At 38.1% G+C, this 20,775-nt stretch overlaps 1 protein-coding gene across 1 annotated transcript in view; it reads right to left on the bottom strand.

Moving 5' to 3' along the window:
- Positions 1-2,860, bottom strand: part of PTCHD3 (patched domain containing 3) — a 31,056-nt gene extending 28,196 nt beyond the window's left edge. Inside the window, exon 1 of the mRNA XM_029955568.1 lies at positions 2,741-2,860. Within this exon, the coding sequence (XP_029811428.1) occupies positions 2,741-2,860 (120 nt within the window). The remainder of the gene's footprint in view (positions 1-2,740) is intronic.
- Positions 2,861-20,775: the final 17,915 nt, after the last annotated feature.

Below are 20,775 nucleotides of genomic sequence, written 5' to 3' on the forward strand. Positions count from 1 at the left end.
ATCTGAAGCAGGCTCCAGGCTCTGAGCTAGCTGTCAGCACAGAGACTGACACAGGGCTCGAACCCACGAACCGTGAGGTCATGACCTGAGCCAAAGCGGGAAGCCAGATGCTTTAACCGACTGAGCCACCCAGGCGCTCCGAATGATACTTTATTATGTATAAAATTCTAAGTTATGAGTTTTTTAAGTACATAAAAGATATTTTCCCACTACCTTTTGACATTTATATTTGTTGATGAAAGCTCTGCTACCAAGCTGATTGCTGTTTTGTTTTGTTTTGTTTTGTTTTTTTGTAGGTCATCTGTTACACACAAAAAAAGAGTAGAAGAGCGTCTGGCTGGCTCAGTTGGTGGAGTATGTGACTCTTGATCTCAGGGTTTTTAAGTTTGAGCTCAATGTTGTGTGTAGAAATTGCTTAAAAATAAAATCTTAAAAATAATTTATTTTTTAGAGTAATTTCAGGGACACAGAAAAATTAAACAGAAGGTACAGCAATTGCTCATATACCTCCTGCCCCTATACATGTGTGTCTCTCTCATTATCAATATCCCCCACCGGAACTATAAAAAGTGAAGAGTGAATCTCCTCTTCTCCCTACAACATTTCCCCTTTTCAACTTGCCAGTTTTCGCTGCTTCATCATTACCAGTTGGGTGTGCATCTTTCCTGAACTCTCTGTCTACACACACACACACACACACACACACACACACACACACACAGTGCAACAGTGCATCTATGTAATAATACAAATGTATACACCTATTCATATACACGTGATTGAGATGGTCAGCTTTATGTATTAACTTGGCTAGGCTATATAGTTCCCAGTTAGTCCATCAAACACTTACCTAGGTGTTGCTTTAAGGGTGTTTTGTAGATGTGATTAAAGCCCATAACCAGCTTATTTTAAGGAAGGAGGATTATCCTAGGTAATCTGGGTGGACCTGATTCAGTTATTTGAAAGGTCTTGAGAACAGAAGACCTGTGTCTTCCCTGAAGAAGAAGTTCTGTCTAGAGGCAGCAGTTTCAGTTTGTGCCTGACAGTTGCAGACAGTTCCCTTCCTGAGGGCCTGCCCTCTGATTGTTCCGGCTTGCCTTGCCAGCCCTGATAATTGCACCAGCCAAGTCCTTGCAGTAAATCTCTTATTATATATTTCTTACTGATTCTGTCTCTCCAGTTGAGCCATGAATGACATATATATATTTCTGTAGCTTGCTTTTTCACTAACAAAATGTCTTAGAGATGGTATTACATTTAACTGCTGAATGATAGCGTGTAACGTGAATGTACTGCGTCTCATGTAATCATCCTGTTATTGGTGGGTATTTTAGTTGTTTAGATTCAAATTTAAATCAGATTCAAAATTAGTTTCCCTTTGTTACTTTGGAAATTTGCCTTATTGACTTCTTGCATCCAGCATTGCTATGATAAAATCTAATACAAATCAGATTCTGCTCCTTTGCAGATAATTATTTTTCTTCTTTAAAGGCTTTTAAGATATTATTCTTTTCCTTTAATATTTCATAAGAACATATTATTGTGGAGGAAAAATTTCCTTCTACCCTTCAAAATTATTTGGCTGGTGTAATAATTAAATTACCATATGACAGATCAGCAGGAAAAAAACAAACTTAATTACATATGTATGAGGAGCACCATGAAAGTATGATGCTCAAAGGCAAGCTGGGGAGTTGCTGCTTAGAGACCATCCTGAGCTAAGGAATGGGATAGGGGCCTGGGGCTTCAGAGGGGAGGAGGTGATTCACAGAACAGTAAGGAGAGCAGATGTTTGGTAATTAGGTGTTTGCCCTGCCGTACAGATATGCCATTCAGATAAAAAAAAATATCTCTGGTAATACTTGTCTTTCTGGACAAGGTCCCTATCTAAATTCTTTTAGGTGTTAAGGGAGCACTATAAGTTTTTCCTCAGTCTTCTGGGTCTTGATTGCTTTCAGCTTAACATTGTCCAGGTGCCAAAGTGACACATTTTTGGGGAGACTTGTTTTGACCCCTTTTAGTATCTATGGTCCTTTTTCTTCCTGCTTAATTCTTAGTCCTTTTAAATCTGGAGAATGACCTCTTTTGATGTTCTCCTGTCATTACTTTTATGATTTATTTGCAGTCCTCTTTCTCTTTCTTTCCTTGGAATTCCCATTTGATGGATGCAAGACTTTCTTTCAAGCCTTAACTTTTATTTCGTATTTTCTACCCATTCATTATGTTGCATTGCGTTTAGGGCCAGGTAGTTCGTTTGATCCTCCAGCTCACTAATGTGCTCTTTCATTATTCGGACATGTGCCCATTCTATCATTCAGCTGACATATTGAGTTTCATTTTAATAATATGTTTTTATTTTTAAGGTCAAAAATTACATTTTAAAAATACCTGTTCTCTTTTTATAGTTATGATGATCTTCTAAAGATAACAATTTCATTTTTATTAAAGCCTCAATTTGTTTGCTCTATTAAGCATTTTCCCCCTTCCAGTATTAGTTCCATTAATGAAGTTTGGTACATCTCTTTTGTGATACTGATTTTCTCATATATTTGGTAATTTTTGATTTGGGTACTGTATTTGTCAAGGTTGTCTCTAATGATATGGAGAAGGAACAAGATATGTTACTGGATGAAGAATGCTAGACGTTCATAACCTTAGAGAGGAAAGCTTTGTTCTGCTTGAGTGACACCATTCACAAGGGGCACTTCCTTGCACCCCCACACCCCACTCCCCAGCTTACCTGTCCATGCTCACTTCTCCAACGTGGAGCAGATGCCTCAGCTGCTTGCTCCTTGACAATGGGGAGAAGGTCTTTGCGGTAGGAGGAAGGGGGTCCGTGCCTCCAGCGTCCATCTTGCATCCATCCTCTGAGTTTAGAAACTCACAGAGCACGCCATTTCACAGCAGCTCTTTCCTACATGTGTTTTGCCATGGCTTATCCCTCAGCCAGTCCTCTCCTTTCTGTCTCTTAGGGAGCCTCAGAAGTTTTTATTCTCTCTTGCTTTCCCCCCGTGTTATAGATTTTAATTTTTCCCCCTGTGATTTCTAGGGACTTGGGGTAAGAGGGAAGGTGGAAGGTGGAAGAGTGCTTGTAAGGGTGCCTGGGTGACTCAGTTGGTTAAGGATTTGGTTCTTGATTTTGGCTCAGGTCATGATATTAATGGTTATGGGATTGAGCCCCATGTTGGGCTCCACACTGAGAGGAAGATTCTCTCCCTCTCCCTTTGCCCCTCTCCTGCTTTGTAATCTTGATTTTTATCTCTTTGCTGTATTACCATTTAATATTTGAGAGGATTTAAGTTAATTTGCCAATTTTTTGGAAAAATGTGCCTTTGTTTTAAGTAATAGTAAAAATTTGAGAATTAAAAATAAATGACTTGATTAACAATCTAGAAACAAATCTTTTTTTTTTACAATACCTTATTCCCTTTTTGTCAACCAAGTTCACACACAGTGCCATTAAATTTGCTGAAAGTTACAAAGGAAAGAATATCAGGTATCTTGTTCTGGACGATGTAATAAAAGAAAGCTCCACAGAAACGCTTAAGAAATTATAGGATCAGAGGCTAAAGGAAAAGCCAAGGAAGAATAAGATGTATGTTCATGTATATGTTTATACACTTTTATTAGGATACCTCATTAAGATGAAGAATTTCCAGAGAGATGAATAAGAATGCAAAATCACTATCACAGACAATGGGGTATAAAATTTCAAAGCATTTATCAATAAGGAAACCTAGTTTGGGGATTATGAAAACAGTAGATATATTTCTGCTGTGATTTCCGTTGATAATAAGAGCTGTATTTAAAGTGTGTACCCACTGGGCTTAAATTCTTAAAAGAAGATGTGTGATTGTGTTTTCTTGGTCAGGAGAGCCCTAATTCAAACATCTGTTTCTACAGTAAGGATAAAGGTAATTCTTTGGCTGCTTTATCATGAGCATCAGTTATCTCTTGGCCCAGGATTTAATTGGCTCTGGGTTCATATTGATGCTCTCCATGTTTTTCCTGTCCACCACTTTTGTTTGTGGATTCGATTTCTTCTTTCTCCCCTCTCTTTATCTTTGCTTTTGGTTTTGGATTCAGACTGACATTTCTACTGTACATGATCACTATGATAGTGGCTTATTTGATTTGCTAGGCATTTGGCTTTCTACTGGAAGCTTTAAATTATGAACTTCGTGTTGTTGGACTAATAGCATAGTAAAGAAAAAGAAGTCTTGGATTGTTCATCAATGTCATTTTAATACCCTAAAAATGTTTCTGGACATGTGGAATAAGTTCCAAAATGAGGTCATCAATGATGTCTCAGAGATACATCTTAAGTATTTCTATGTGTAATTCTCTTTTTATGTTGATGTTCATCAAATATTAAATGTATATTCAGGACCAAGTAACGTAGTCCAGCTTGGAAAAAGCTTTTCCTGTATAGGCCGACATAAGCTTTCTTTTTGTTTTCCAACCATTATTAAGACTAAAGCAAGCCCAGAAATTACGGGCTACCACAGGGACATGTTTCAACTTACTGGAACACACTGACAGAATCAAACACTTCAACTGTATAGTGACAATATGTAACAAGAATGTGAATTCTACTTTGTTTCCTGCATCTTGAAGGATGAAACCTTATATTTGTTAACTGTTAGATTAAATTCCTGACTCTCCATAACACAAAAATCAATAAGAGCACATTTTGTATGGTTCAAAACCAATTTCCTTATTACACTATAGGTGATGTGTACTCATTTGCTGCATAAAAGAGAAAAGCCACCAGGATTGGGTAAGATTATTAGTTTTCTTTGTTGCAACGTGTCTTTACACCAAGGGGAAATATGTGATATGGATGAGCTTTAGTTTTCTCTGATCGATCACATCTTATATCAGTTTGCTTCTTTCTCACAGTCCCTGCTCCATTCTGCAACATGGTTTCAGGAGCCAGGGCATTTGTAGTTGAATTTCCAAAATCATAACCATTAAGTGTATTTGTCAACAATAAATACACATTAAGTGCTTTTTATCAAAAATTTCAAGTGGTTGCATCATATTATCAAGTATAATTGACATTTTTAATCCCCTCAAATGTAGATGCTAAAGAAGAATAATCTCTATGATGTTAACTAAGTGCTGTGATTCTTTTAAGGAGGCATTGACTGTAAACCAAAAGGAATCATTTGTTCCCTTCCCTTCAGGAATGAGGGAAGGAAAGATTTCTCAGAGACTCTAGCCCACATATTATTGATGAAACAATTAACAGTATATCAACTTAGTGTTGCTTCCTTTCAAAAAAATTTGTTTAATTTTTGAGAGAGAGAGAGCACAAGCAGGGAGGGGCAGAGAGAGAGGGTACAGAGCCCAACATGGGGCTTGAACTCACGAACTGCAAGATCATGACTTGAACCGAAATTGGACGCTTAACTGACTGAGCCACCCAGGTGCCCCAGCGTTGCTTCTTTTAACACAGTTGTATTTTAATGGAGTTGTTCATTGTAAAGCTTACTGCAAAAATTTTTAGTTTTCCCCTAACTTTGCTTTTGAATAAATTGCAATACCAATTTATTACTTTATCCTGAGAGACAGATCAAGCAGACAAGGTTTTCTTTTGTGGATTAACCTTCTTCCTATATAACAAAGTTATGTGGGAAGTCACAGTTTTACACTTTAAGAGATTTCAGTGCGGAGTGGTTCTTCATGTTTTGGGATGTGAATATCAGATAAAATCCCTGTGACCTCTTCACAGGAAAAATGTGCATGTGCACATATGTTTGTGATTTTGCTTGTTTTTAAGAGCTTATGAGTCCCTGGTTGTTTTTGACTTAGTAGTTTTAGAGCAGAATAGATACTTTGATAGTCACTTTGCCAGCACTGCAAATGGGAGAGCTTTATGATTTAATTCCTATTTTTTTTTAATTTACCATGCAGAATTTGCATATGCAGTACGAATTGTGATAAACCAGAGTCTGTAAGCAGTAATATAAGACTAAAAATATATGAAACTAGGAAGTCTGCTTAGTTCAATCCCTACTAATATAACTTAGGACAAGAAGACAGGAAGTTATGTTTGTGTCATTTGTAGCAAGACATCCAGCCCTGACATTCCGTTGTCCTGGAGTAGCATCGTGCACAGTTAGTGATGTGGGCACTGTGTTCACCTTCCAGCTGGGCAACATCTTGAGTATGTAACTTTGGGCAAGTTACATGAGGACTAACCACAGTCCTTGCTTCTAAGGAATGTAAAACAGTGCTAGTGCCTTGTACTAACTCAATAAATGCTCAGCACACCACAAAATAGCTATGCCAGTATTTATAATATAGAGAGAGCAATTGTTTTGGTTATGCCTTTCTGATCTCTATTTTTGTGGAAGGGACGCATCTAGAAAGTTTCTTAGACTTTCCTGTATTGTACTGACTGAGCCGTCTTCCTCCAGCACAATCCCTGGAAGGATGGGGTAGGGTAAGGACAGAATGGGTCCCCCACATGGAGCCATGCTGGCAAATTCCTAGAACATGGGTCATCTGTGGTGCTTTTCAGGCCTGCAGACTGCTGGTATGAAGCATTCTGCATTCCCTTTCTGCTGCTTGTAGTCTGATTTTGAGGTCATTAGATATAGTTCTTGGTTTTGACCCTTGAGCGAACTTAAGTCTAACAAACAAAAAGTTTTGCAGAAACACCACTAAAGCTGTTATAAGGAAGAGATTTCAGAAGTCTTACCTTTAATTTTAGAAATGAGATATTTAGAAATAAATGACAATACACTTTACAGAAATAAATTAAAATAATTACAGTTTTAAAATATTTTTCAGACTGAAGCTCTGGAAGTGACAAAATTCAGGCACTCATTTTCATAATGGGTAATTTAAACAACATATGGTAACATTTACAAAAATGTATAAGTAGATGATCAAAATTAATTCATTAGACATTTGTGTTTCTGTCATGTACTTGTGTGGGTGTTTCCTTATTCTGTAGGATCAATGGTTCTTTGGTGACATACCATGTAGCAGATGGAAAACATTAACTACTATTTTCCACACTTGTCAAAATGTTTGGTACTCTTTATTCTAATTACATACATAACATATTGTACTAAGTCACAGAAGAAAATATTCATGATAAAGTGAACCACTGGTGTGAAATGAAAAATAAACCAAAATGAAAATATATATGAATTAGATCTTGAGCTGAGTAGCAATTTTAAATTAAAAGCCATATGGAAATGAAAGGATAGGGATTTGATTTTGTGCTCTTTCTTGGATCTTTATGCAACATTTCAATGTATTTTTAGTACCTGAAAAGCATAAACTATAACTTATACTTCACAAATCACATCTGAGAGCTAGTAACAATTTGTCATTAATACAAATTTGTTAACTAACCTGTAAAGAATATTTTGAAGCACTTTGATTTTACCATTGGAACTAAGTCAGCTTAGCCCTCCATTTTTGACAGTTATGTTCAATATGGAAATAAAATTTTCAGGACTTTCAAAAATTTATGAATTACCACTGATGTTTTTAACAGAGCTAAAAGACTTTAGAACTAGTGAAGATCAAGGGAGTTCTCTGGTCTACCTCTTTTATTTTACATAAAATGAGACGTTATACAGTTACACAGTTTAAATGGTTTATTACTACTAATTGGGATCCATTATTTCTATTTTACTTCTCAATTATTTCTTTTCTTTTTTTTGTTTTTAGCAAAAGAAGTTCTGCAACTCTGGTGACTTGACCTTTGTTTGTAAAAAAGTCACAACTAAATAGATTATACTTCTTAGTTTGCTGACTGAACTTTCTTTTGACTATTGAGTAGAAAGACTTGTCCTGAGTCTATAACCTATTAAATTTTAAGTGGCCATCAGAGAAACAGTCCTCATTACCTTGATAGCTGTTTTGTAACTTCAACAGCACCTGTTGATTCATTGACAAAGGAATTAGAACTTTGTCAGGTAAAAGTGAAAGAAACTTTTTAGAAAGTATTTAAAGAAGAACTTGTTAAATGTATACTGAGGACTCTAACGAAACAACTTGGCTTGTAAGACCCGTGGTGTAGCTCTGGCCTCTGGAACATCTGGACGCCATGCCAAACTCCTGTAGTTTATCAGTTTTTCTGTCTGATTTGACTTCCTTCTTTTAATGCAAATGAATTTTTCTTGAAAAGTCTACTAGCAGATCTAAGTTTAAATCTCAACAGATTCCCAATTCCAGTTCTAAGATTCTGGGAAAGGACACTAATTCACTTAGCCTGAGTCATGTGCCTACTTACAGACTAATTGGCTGAGGCCAGGAAATGAATGACCACAAAAACAACATCTTGGCTCAAGTAACCACTCTTGGCCCAACCAGCTGTGTCCCAAAAGTCAGGTCACAGTGCCTCTCACCATAACCATGCATTTTGGGAAAAGGGCAGTTCCTAGAAAAGGGTGCCAGATAAACAATTCTCATGGAGGCCACCTTGTGACCAAATGAGATTTGCTCTCCATGGATTCCTAAATCACCAATCCAATCTCTCTTTCCCCATCCATGTTGGAATAGATAAAAAAACCTCGAAGTAACCTCAAGAACTTGTCTTTAGATTTTACCCACACATCTTTATACTGGTACCAGGATTTTTAAATTTTTTTGTTTTGTTTTATTTTATTTTGTTTTAGAGACAGTAAGCATACCTGTGCGCTTGCGCACGTGAGCCAGGAAAGGGCAGAGGGAGAAGGAGAAAGAGGGAATCCCAAGCAGGCACCATGCTCAGGGTGGAACTCCCCGTAGGGCTGATTCTACATCCCTGGGATCATGACTTGAGCTGAAATCAAGAGTAGGATCCTCAACCACCCAATGCCCTGGTACCAGGATTATTTATAGTTTTAATTGTGCAATGGATGATACGTATGGAAGAGCATATGTAAACCAATGTAAATTAAGAAGCACAAAAATAAACACCTGTGAATCCATGACCTAAGCTGAGGAAATAGCTTGTTACCAACACTACTGAAGCTCCTGGTACGCCCACTCTGTAGCACCCTCCAATATTTTACTTAACCTATTAACTAAAAGTTAATGTATTTCCTTGTATTTTGGCAGAAAGACAACAGAAGGTAGTAAAGAATATAAGCTCTGGATTAGAATTCTGCCTTTTCTACTTCCTACATGCATGAGCATAGCAAGTTACTTCATTTTCCTGTGCCTCTCTCTATTCTTCATCTGTTAAAAAAAATCTCACAGAATTTGAGGATTATATGAGAAATGCAGAATTTCTTTCTGTGATAGTGAAAGCCTGGAGCCTGGAAACAATACACTATAAATATTCATTAACAAAAGAAAAACTAATTGGTAGACTCAAACAATGAACTATAATGCAGCAATTAAGATCATATAGGTATACTACAGCTACAGGTGTAAATATTTCCCTAACAGAAGGCAGTGTCCCTTCTACAACATATGTGACTATTTCCCTGGTCCCTCTAATTTGCAACAGTGGGGCCAGAGCTCATCTATGCATACTTGTGTTACTAAATTTTGGTTTTCTCCTGTGAAAGAAAAATGGGCAAAGACAGGAAGCTGGGGATGTAAAAAGAGAAGACTCCGGGGAGCTTTGGTATGCATAGTCATTGGCATGGCAGAGTCAAGGTGTGAGGCAGCCAATAAGGAGTCCCTATGGTGGTGGGGTGGGGGAGGGGAGGCAGATCCTTAGCAAATTGCAGCCCATTGGCCAAATCCAGCCCACCACCTAGTTTTGTACAGCTCAGGAGCTAAGAATGGTTTTTTTTACATAAAAATGGCTGACAAATACATTTTTAGAAATTGTATTTCATGACACGTGAAGATTATATGAAATTTCAACTTTGGTGTGCACAGATCACATTCTGTTGGAATGTGCCATGCCCGTCCATTTGCATAGTGCCTATGACTCCTTTCCCTCATGGCAGAGCTGGGATAGTTGTGACAGAGATCATATGGCTCCCAAAGCCAAAAATTTTTACTGTGTAGCCTTTTACATCTCTTCTCGGCCTTTTGGCTAAGATCAAGTGTAGTACTATGTAGCCTTTTACTGAAAAAGTTTGCTGCCTTATGGTATAAGCTGTGGGTTTTAAAAAGAGATGCTAAAACTTAATACATGCTCCGCACTCACTTTTGCCCCACATAGCTCAAAACCCTTCACATATATTGAATATTATCCTGTGAATAACACTAAAGGTAAGTACTGTTATTATCCCCCTTTTACCAATGGGAAATTGAGCCACTTAGGTAATTTGCCCAGTGTCCTACCATTAGTGACTAGAAAAGCTAGGATATGAACGTGGGCTGTCTAATCCCAGAGCAATAATGTGCAATGTTCAGCTTAGTTTCATTTTTTACTATTATGGAATTCCTGCCAGTTTCCCTTGGAATATCAGTACTGCTCTGTAAACAGTTGCCTTCTGAGTCTCTCAGTCTTACTGTAGATTAAGAACATTTTGCCCCTAGCTGTTAGAATTCTCTTTTTTTCTTTGTATTTTGCAAGTTTCACTATGATATGTCATGGTGTTGACCTGTTTTTGTTGAATTTTTCCCAAAAGAAAGGTCAAGAAGAAATCACAGCTGGGGACTTGCTCAAAACAGATATAGGCAATATGTTGGAACAAGAATTTAGAACAACAGTCATAAGACTACTAGCTGGGCTTGAGAAAAGCATAGAAGATCCTAGAGAAACCCTTGCTGCAGAGATAGAAGACCTAAAATCAGTCTTACTATAGAGAATTAAATGATTGTCTATGTCTACTCTTGGAGCAAAGGGTCAGTGGGAGGACTGTAGCCTCAAGGAATGGTTCCAGTTTAGTCCTGGGTTTGATGGCATCATAGAATGAAGGAAGTAACTATGTGTGTGCGCATGTCTGTGTGATATACATAGAAAATGTCCAGGATTCACCCCAAACTGCAGATAGTGGTTGCCCTTGAAAACTGAATGGATAATGTAGAATTGGTGAATTTCTACATTTTAATTCCATGTAGTTTGAAATTTATAAGTGGAGTGTAGTCTGTGTATTGCTATTAAAAAACAAACTAACAAACCCTATAGAATATGGTTGAAAGAACCCTCTAAACTGGTTTTTCCTTTGGTGAGGTAAAGTAGCTTGTCTCCTGTGATTATCTTAGATACTGAGAAGAGATAAATTGCTTAAAAATTCATTTCCCCAAGATATAGCCTGGATGGAAGACAGATTATCCAAGGACCAAAAAATGCCCTGCATTGGGATGTGCCCAATTTAATCAGGAGTGTAAGATACCCTTTCTTCTTTTCAATGGCAGTGGGATTCCTATTTTATTTTATTTTACATCCAGTGTACTTAACATCCAGTGTTACATTAATTTTAGGTACAAAATACAGTGATTCCACAATTCTATACATTACTCAGTGCTCATCATGATTAAGTATTACTCTTAACCCCCTTCACCTATGTCACCCATCTACCCACCCACCTACTTTCTGGTAACCATTCGTTTGTCCTCTATAGTTGAAGAGTCTGTTTTTTGGGGGAGCACCTGGGTGGTTCAGTCAATAGAGCTCATGACTCTTTATCTTGGGATCATGAGCTCAAGCCTCATATTATGCATAAAGTTTACTTAATAAAAAAAGTATTTAAAAAAAAAGAGTCTATTTTTTGGTTTGTCTTTCTCCTCTTTTCTCTTTTTTCATTTGTTTTGTTTCTTAAATTCCACATATGAATGAAATCATATGGTATTTGTCTTTCTCTAACTGACTTATTTCGCTTTGTATAATACTCTTTAGTTCCATCCACTTTGTTGCAAATGGCAAGGTTTCATTCTTTCTTATGACTGAGTAATATTCCTGGGGTGTGTGTATGACACATCTTTATCCTTTCATCTATTGATGGAAACTTGGGCTGCTTCTATAGTTTGGCTATTGTAAATAATGCTGCAATAAACATAAGGGTGTATATATTGTTTTGAATTAGTGTTTTCATACTATTTGGGTAAATATCCAGTTATGTGATTCCTAGATCATGTGGTCATTCTAGTTTTAATTTTTTGAGAAACCTCCATACTGTTTTCCACAGTTTTGTACCAGTTTGCATTCTCACTGTTAGTGCACGAGGATTCTTTTTTCTCCACACCCTCACCAACACTTGTTTTTTGTGTTCTTGAGTTTAGCAATTCTCAGAGGTGTGAAGTGATATTTCATTGTGGTTTTGATTTGCCTCTCCCTGATGATGAGTGATGTTAAGAATCTTTTCATGTATCTCGTGGCCATGTGTGTTTCCTCTCTGGAGAAATGTCTGTTCATGTCTTCTGACTGGGCTTTCTCTTGACATAAGATATTCAGACGTGTTAGAGGATGGAGCTCCATGCAAACGGCTTTACCTGTTCCACTTTCTGCTTATGGGAGTGGAAGAGGAGGATTTTTCTTTGCTGAAGACATTAATGGGAACCAGTACTAGGCTTTGCTCACATGTGATACTTGCCTCACCTTTAAGATGGTGAGGAATGTGCTTTTCTTCCTCGATAACTGTGTACTCAGAAGGATTACATCCATTTCTCTTGCCTCCTCTCATCCTACAAAATTTATACACTCCCTCACTACCCCAGGACCAAGAGAAAGAATAGTCTCAGCTGTTTGACTACTCAAACTTGAAAGATATGATAGAACCCTCCAACACCCAATCATCACTCATACTTGGTGCTAAGCCCTAAACTTTGGACAGAGTGAAGAGTGGGGTCTGTCTTCTGAGCTTCTCTTTATTTCTTGGGAAACTGTCTCACCCTTAATAAACTAGTAGTGAATGTTGCTTCCATTTTTGATACAACAATAAAAATGAAGTAAACTAGGCACGCCTGGGTGGCTCAGTCAGTTAAGCGTCTGACTTCTTGGTTTCAGCTCAGGTCATGATCTCACGGCTTGTGGGCTTGAGCCCCAACTCAGGCTCTGTGCTGTCATCCTGGGATTCTTTCTCCCTTTCTCTCTTCCCCTCCCCTGCTCATGCATGCACTCTCTCTCTCAAAATAAAGAAATGAACTTAAAAAAAAATAAAAGGTAACCGAACAAGCTGAATCATTTCAGTTCTACTTCTCTTGCAATGTTGAATACAGACTCACATGTTAGAAACATTTAAAGGAAGATAATAACATGACACAAAATGTAGCATCATACTGTTTTTGCATTCAAAGTTAAAAGAATTAGGATACTCTCAAACTTCCGTTCTTGAAAAAGACTATCTTTTTCTTTCTGAGATTACCTTCTTTCTGTTTTGGTGAAGAGGAATGCCCTTTTATGAAATTTTTGAGAAATTTTATGAAATTAATTAAGAGTTTCTATAATTTGCAAGAAACTGTTCTAGGTCTTAAGGTATTAGCAATGAACAAAACACAGGAAGTCTCTTCACGCAAGCGCGCATTCCAGAAAGCAAACAAATACATAATGTTAGGTTGACAGTAATAAGGGCTATGAGGAAAAATGAACCAGGGTCAGGAGTTTAAGCAGAGGGATTCAACCTTGGCTTAATACCGGAAATACCTGGGAGTATTTAAAAAATGCTGATGTCTTGCTCCCAACTGGAGGCACTCTATTTCGATTACTCTGGAGTACAGTTTGGTCATCTGGATTTTCAAGCTCCTCAGGTAGGTCTAATGTGCAACCAGACTTGAGAGCCACTAGGTTGGAGAGGGACAGAGATACTACTTCAGGGAGATGATCAGAGACTGCCTCTCTGACCCAGTCACGGGGGAAGAGACCCGAAAGAAGACCGATTATGAGCCAAGAGCATACTTGAAGTGCAATCCAAGTAGATGGACCACACAGGCCAAGTGCTAGGGCGAGTGTGTGCTGGGTGTGCTCTCGGGATGGAAGTTTGTATGTTTGGGTGGAGCAGAGTGAGCTGGGGGAGAGTGAATATTAGGTTGGAGGGGTAAGACGGAGCCAGATCATTTAAAGCCCTGTAAACCATGGAAGGAACTTGGGTTTATTCTAATGTGATGGGAAGCTATAGGAGGATTTGGGGCAGGGAAGTGGAATAATCTAATTCATTTTTTATGAGGATTACTCTGCCAGCTGTGTGGAGAATAGGCTAAATATCAGGTGCAAGAGAGGACATAAGGGACCAGTTAGGAACCTACTGCTATAGATCAGGCTAGAAATAATGATGGATTAGACCAGAGTGTTAAGAGATCAAGGAGCTAAGAAGTGTTTGGACTGGGGATAATTGGGAAAGGTAGAGCCAAAGGAATTTGCTGCTAAATTAGATATAGGGTATGAGAGAAATTTAAAAAGTCAGGAATAACTTCCAAGCCTTTGGATTGAGCAAACATTTTTGAATGATTGGTGATGCCATTTGCAAAGCTAGATGACACTAGAGAAACAAATTTGTGTTGGCAGAAAGGGCTCAAGTTTTGATTTTGGACATGTTACATTTGAGATGAGATGATGTTGGGATAATAAATGGGAGCGTTTTACTTGTTTTATCCTCGATTGACAAACAGTTGGTAACATTGGTCTTTTAATTTCAAAAGTTATACTATTCCATATTTTAAGCAGTGCATTCCTATTGTAGAACATGATTAGGAATTGTGTTCTTGTTTATAAATATATCCTGGTAAAATATGTCTAAGAGAAATTGGAAGACTTCCAATTTTAAGAAAGTAGCAATCAAATGTTCCTCCTGGTTTTATCATTCCCCTGAAGTATCTACATTATGGCAAATTTAAAACATTAGTCTAATGTTATATTGGGGTATTTATATAGATATATATTCACAACAGTGGCTGGACTAAAACCCTTCAATTTCATGCACTGTTTGTGCATAAAATTAAGACACCTGTGATTTTATGAGACCTCTGTATATATTGTAGCATCTCAGAAGATGAAAATCAAGAATTTATGTAAACTAGAAAAAAAAATATTTTCTTCCAGCACCATGGGTGATACCAGAGTATATATAACGGTATATTATAAATGGTAAGAGATGTTGTTAATATTTAGTAGAGTCATATTGAATGTCTGACTTTTCCCCCTGATATTTGGCCAATGGAATGGTAAAATAATCCCCTATGATGTCAGAGCCACGTTGTGAATTTGAGTGCTTGTGAGCAGAGTTCCCTTGTGGCTCAGAATGTCTGAATACAAGTCAGCATCCAGAGTGTGAGATTGTAACATCTTTCAAATGTGAATAAAGTAAAGACTCCTTCTGTGTTTCTCTAGCAATGAAAGCCAAAAACGAATCACATTTTTCTTTTGGAAAAAATAATATCTGAAAGAAAAAGCTAAAATGATCAAGAATCTGAGTAGCTTTCAATGTAGCTCATTTCCTAATATCCAGTGATTTTTATCACTAGATATATGAGCCTCTATGTTGAAAATGTACTAGGAAAAATTGATACTAAAGCAGTAAAACGATCCCATGGGGACAGAAACTGCATTTTGTAATTTTATTTATCACAAATTTATTTGAAACTAAACTGTAGCCATCTGGACACTAGTGACATTAAAAGCATGTTCATGTTGTACCTATTTGGGTCACTTTTTTGGGCAATTTAAGGGTCTCTTCATAAATATAAGCAGCATAAGTAACCGAGCATTAATGAAGTCCCTACAGAGGTTTTTGCGGCCATAATGTTTCTACTGGCTTCTTTTTGTGGATCTATGACATGTATCCCCAAAGCAGAGCTTAGTGTATTTGTTGAGGAATAAAAACACATGCGTGCACAAAGTCTGCTTCATAGAGGCTCCCAAGAGTGCTTTCTCTTGGTCCCAAAAGGTAGCTTTCAATGGTGATGGGAACCGGAAGGGATATTGGGAGCAGCAATTCCAGGGGACCCCTAATCTCTCTCTGCCTCTCTTACTGCTTCTATTTTGGGATCTTTCCATAATAATGAAAAAATTTTAAGAACATGATATATCTGACAGAAGCTGACAGTGAAATCTTACTGGCACAAATAAAAGTTGGTCTTCATGCAGTTCCATGAGTCACACACACACACACACACACACACACACACACACACACACAGAGACCTCTGATAGAAATGCTAACATATGTTTAACATTTACTTGGTGCTCTCCGTGCATCATGAATCTTGAAAACAGCACTATGATGTAGGCATTACCATTAGCCCCATTTTACAGATGAGGAAATGGGCCTTAGAGATTAAGTAACTTGTCTTCATCTATCCGGCCACCAAAAGGAGCAGCTGGAAACACTGTCATGGTTCTCCAGTCACCTGGAGAAAATCTCCAAGAACAACCAGCACGGTCTTTCAGGTCTCTGGGCTCTTGACTAACCCCACAAAAGCATATACCACCTCCTCCTCACCTCACCTCAGGAGACCCACCACATTGCTAGGCTCTTGGGTAGAGAGTAATTAATACCTGTCCTAAATAAGCAATATCCTGGAGGCTTACGAGTGCTAAAGGTATTTAAAGCTGGAAAGACTCGGCCAATGGACACTGTTTACTCACCTGGCAAAATCCTGTCGATGGGAAAAAGGAAAGAACAATAATTATCTAATAAAACTCCCCTTCCTTTTCCTGAAAGTTAACTTGAAAAAGGATTCTACTTTTGGTATATAAATACCTAGAGTCGAAAGGGACCTCTAAAGGCAAAATGTAGATCAATTCTAACCTCTTTTAATTTTAATATAATTCTTCAACATGCGTCTTTGTTATACAATTTTATATATTGTAAATTTTCATAATAACCAAAGATGGCTGGGTTTCAGGTCTCGAGCTTCTCCAGAAGGAAAAGTCTTGTCTTAAAAGCATTTCTAGCTGAAAAGCTTCAAGAAGCTCTGGCAAGTGTTTGGAATCACGAATGACCTTGTTCTTTCTCAAACAAAGTGACTTGTGCGACTCAAAAGTCATTTCTGCTTTCTCCTTGCCAAATGGTTGAGCTACCCTGATCCCCGCTGCCTCCCAGAATTCATCTCCAGTCAGATTTGCCTTGTCACCTCTCCCGGCTAACCTGGTTCTGTGCACCTGAGCAGGGGACAGATCCACAAGTTGTAATGCACTTAGGCAGTATTTTCCCTTTGGACTGCCAGCTCATGTCAGGCCCAGGTGGGTGGTGATTCAAGTTGAAAGGAACGTTGGCTCTGTCCAAGCTTTTGGTTTTGATCTGTAGGAAAACTTCTTTGTAATGTGTGCCAGGGGAATGTAATTTAAAAATATAATAATACTATGTGGGGAATTGTTATATAAGAGTAAGAGTGCTTTATGGTCCCTTGGCTGGGACATTTAAAATGCTGTATTGCAAGGGGGGAAACGTAAAGTGGAAGAATATTGCAACCAATATTTGGTATGAAACATACCCTTTTAAAAAAAATTGGAGTGTAAGTGCTCTCTTTAAAGGACTTTAAAAGTCGCCCGATTGGCTGCTGCTCATGTTTTCTCCAGATCTTGAAAGTGTTGGAAGGTGATGAGTCACAAAAGCCAGGAAGAAGCTTCTCATTCTTGTCCTCATCACCGGGCATGAGACCATGTGACTATATAATAACCTTTAAAAATCATCTACAAAAGGAGATGTCTTGAATTCTAAGACTGATTTGTATTTTTGGTAAATTTTTACTTGGAACAACATAGGCCCAGGTTGACATCAAAGTCACTTTTGTCTTCTTTCCCCTCATTTAACTAATTTTTGTCTATGGAAGGAGGTGGATGGTTACAAAAAAATATGCAAGTAACTCTCACAAAAAAGTGAGATGGGGTGCTTGGGTGCCTCAGTCAGTTAAGTGTCTGGCTTCGGCTCAGGTCATGATCTCACTGTTTGTGAGTTCAAGCCCCGTGTCAGGCTCTGTACTGACATCTAGCTCAGAGCCTGGCCTGCTTCGGATTCTATATATATCTCTCTCTCACCCTCCCCTGCTTGAGCTGTCTCTCTCTTTCTCAAAAATAAATAAAAATCATTAAAAAAATTTTTTTCAATCATTGGTAGTTGAAATGAATGCTTCATTTCTCCATTTTTTAACGTAATGCAGACATATTATTTATAGTCCAATTATTTATTCTCTGGTTTTTATTTCTCTGGTTAATTGGTTTTTATTATTAATATTTTAAAGCATATCTAATGCTCATAGGCACTGAGGTGTGCATAACAACAATCTGCTTAAAATAAAATCTATTGTAATATATGTCTAAGAATTAGAATTTATCAGTAATAAGGAAAAGCAATACTTTAGGTAGAATATTCCCTGTAAAATTATTTCAGTTTTCCTGTAAATATGAAAATTCAAATACTAAAAGTAAAAACAAAAACAGACTATATTTACCTGATGAGACCTGGTAACTTTCCCATTAAAATACCTAAGAAGATTCCCAAAGGGACAAAAACTGGGAACAGTACGAGAAAGTAAGGGGAAGAAAAAAGAGTTTGCAAAGTTGAAAGACAATTGTGCTATTATATCACTGGGGGTGGGCTAAGTGGCCCATTCTGGGGCTTCTGTGTGCTGTGAATTCTAACCTAAAGCAGCAGGGATAACAGCAATAAAGAAAGAACAAGGCTTTGATTTACCCCCAGTACCTGCGCAGAACAAGGAGGTCTCTTGAATCAAAACACCAAAGAGGTGTTCAGCCGTCCTCTGCTGTAAGCCGGTCCTTAGAGTCCCCCTTGACTTACCTGCCTCCAGCCCCACCACATGCTTTTTTTTTTTTTTTTTTTTTTCCTATATCTACTCGGACTCTAAAACTCCTGCCACACTGCTGGCAGATAGTGATGTGTTTCAGTATAAAATGATTTTTACAAAAGAACTACAGTCAAGAGGAAAAAAGAGAAGAGCCTGTGGGGAAGAGTTCAGAAATGTCACAAGGGGCTAGAGATGGTGGCTAACTTTTGACCACTGCTGGAGAGCTCGTATTGTAGGGGGGACAGGTGCCCACTACCCCTAAAGGATTGGCAAAGGACTGGTGACCACGGCTTAGGTATCAAAGCCACACTTTTACGCTGGGTTGGTTTAAACCCATGTATTTGCCCTTTTGAGTGCTCTTCATTTTGTCTGCAGATTTTCTACCATTCGTTGTAATTTCCCTTCAACCTAAAAGTGTTCTGTTAGCATTTCTTGCAGTGACAGTCTATTGGCTATAAATTCTCTCAGTTTCAGTGTTTGAAAATGTCTTTATCTTGCCTTTATTTTTGAAGGAAAATTTTGCTGGATATAGAATTTTAGTTTGTTAGTTTTCCCTCTTTTCAGGACTTCAAAGATGTGGTTCTGGTGTTTTCTTGTTTTCATTGTTTCTAGGAGAATTCAGCCATCATTTTCATCATTATTTCTCCTAAAGTAAATTTTTCCCCTCTGTGAACATTCATTAAATCTGCTCCTTGTCTTTGTTTTTTTTTTTTTTTTTTAACAGTTTGACTCTGATGTGTCCAGGAGCAATTTTCTTTGTGTTTATCCTGCTTGGAGTCCCCTGAGGTTGTTGGATCTGTGGGTTGGTATCATTAATCCAAGAAATTTCTCAACCATTATTTCTTCAGATTTTCCCCATGTTCTACTTTCTTCTCCCTCTGGGACTGAGTTACAGGCACAATGTTAGGTTATTATTGTTATTGTCCCATAGAACTCATATTCTCTCTTGTTTTTAACCTCCTTCCACCCCTCCTTACCTTTGTTTAGTTTAATTTTAATAATTTCAATTGACTTATCTACAAGCTCACTGGTTTCTTTTCCTTGACTGTGTCTAGTCTGCTGAGTCTCATATCTATTATGTTTTTATTTCTAACTTTCCTATGTGTTTCTTTTTTATAATTTCCTGCTCTCTGTGGATATTGCCCATCTATTTATGTATTGCCCATTTTTTAATCACCAGATCGTTTTTCCTATTTCTTATAGTTATTTTATTTTAATTTTGAAAGCGACTGTATGAGCAAGGTTAGGGGCAGAGAAATTGGGAGAGAGACAGAATCCCAAGCAGGCTCTGTGCTGTCAGTGCAGAGCCCAATGTGGGACTCGAACCCATGAACCACGAGATCATGACCTGAGCTGAAATAAGAGCTGGATGCTTAACAGACTGAGCCACCCAGGTGCCCCTGTCGTAGTTGTTTTAAGGTCCTGTCTGACACAGCCATCTGGGCAGTCTCTAGATTCATTTTTATTGACTGCTTCTTTTTTCAACCATAGCTCACATTTTCTTGCTTCTTTGAATCTGTCATAATTTTTAATATTAGACCAGGCAATTATGTGTGAAAGAACAATAAAGAGGAAAATAATATTACTACCAGAAAGTAAATGTAGGGGCCTGAGTGGATCTAATCTTAAATTTTTTTTAAATGTTTATTTATTTTTTGGGAGAGAGAGAGAGAGAGAGACCATGAGCAGGAGAGAGGCGGAGAGAGAGACACACACAGAATCCAAAGTAGGCTCCAGGCTCTGAGCTGTTAGCACAGATCCCTATGCAGGGCTCAACCTCATGAATGGTGAGATCATGACCTGAGCCGAAGTCGGATGATCAACCGACTGAGCCACCCAGGCACCCCTGATCTACCCTTTAGTTGAGCTGAGTGTAGACTTTGTTGCAGAATTGGTAGATTCAGGTCATCACTAACTTCAGGGGTTTTGAGGGCAGGACTAGCACTTCCCTATTAGCGGGGCTTTGGACCCTATCGATGTCTTCATGACTTATAGTCAAGTCACCGGCTCTCTAAAGCATGAAAGATACCTTTCTGTGGATAGTTTTTTGAGGAACCTCCACACTGTTTTCCAGAGCGGCTGCACTAGTTTACATTGCCACCAACAGTGTATGAGGGTGCCCATCTCTCCACACCCTCTCCAACAACTGTAGTCTTTTGCTTTGTTCATTTTAGCCACTCT

This window comes from Suricata suricatta, chromosome 10 (genome assembly GCF_006229205.1).
Source record: "Suricata suricatta isolate VVHF042 chromosome 10, meerkat_22Aug2017_6uvM2_HiC, whole genome shotgun sequence".
Taxonomy (NCBI): Eukaryota; Metazoa; Chordata; class Mammalia; order Carnivora; family Herpestidae; genus Suricata; species Suricata suricatta.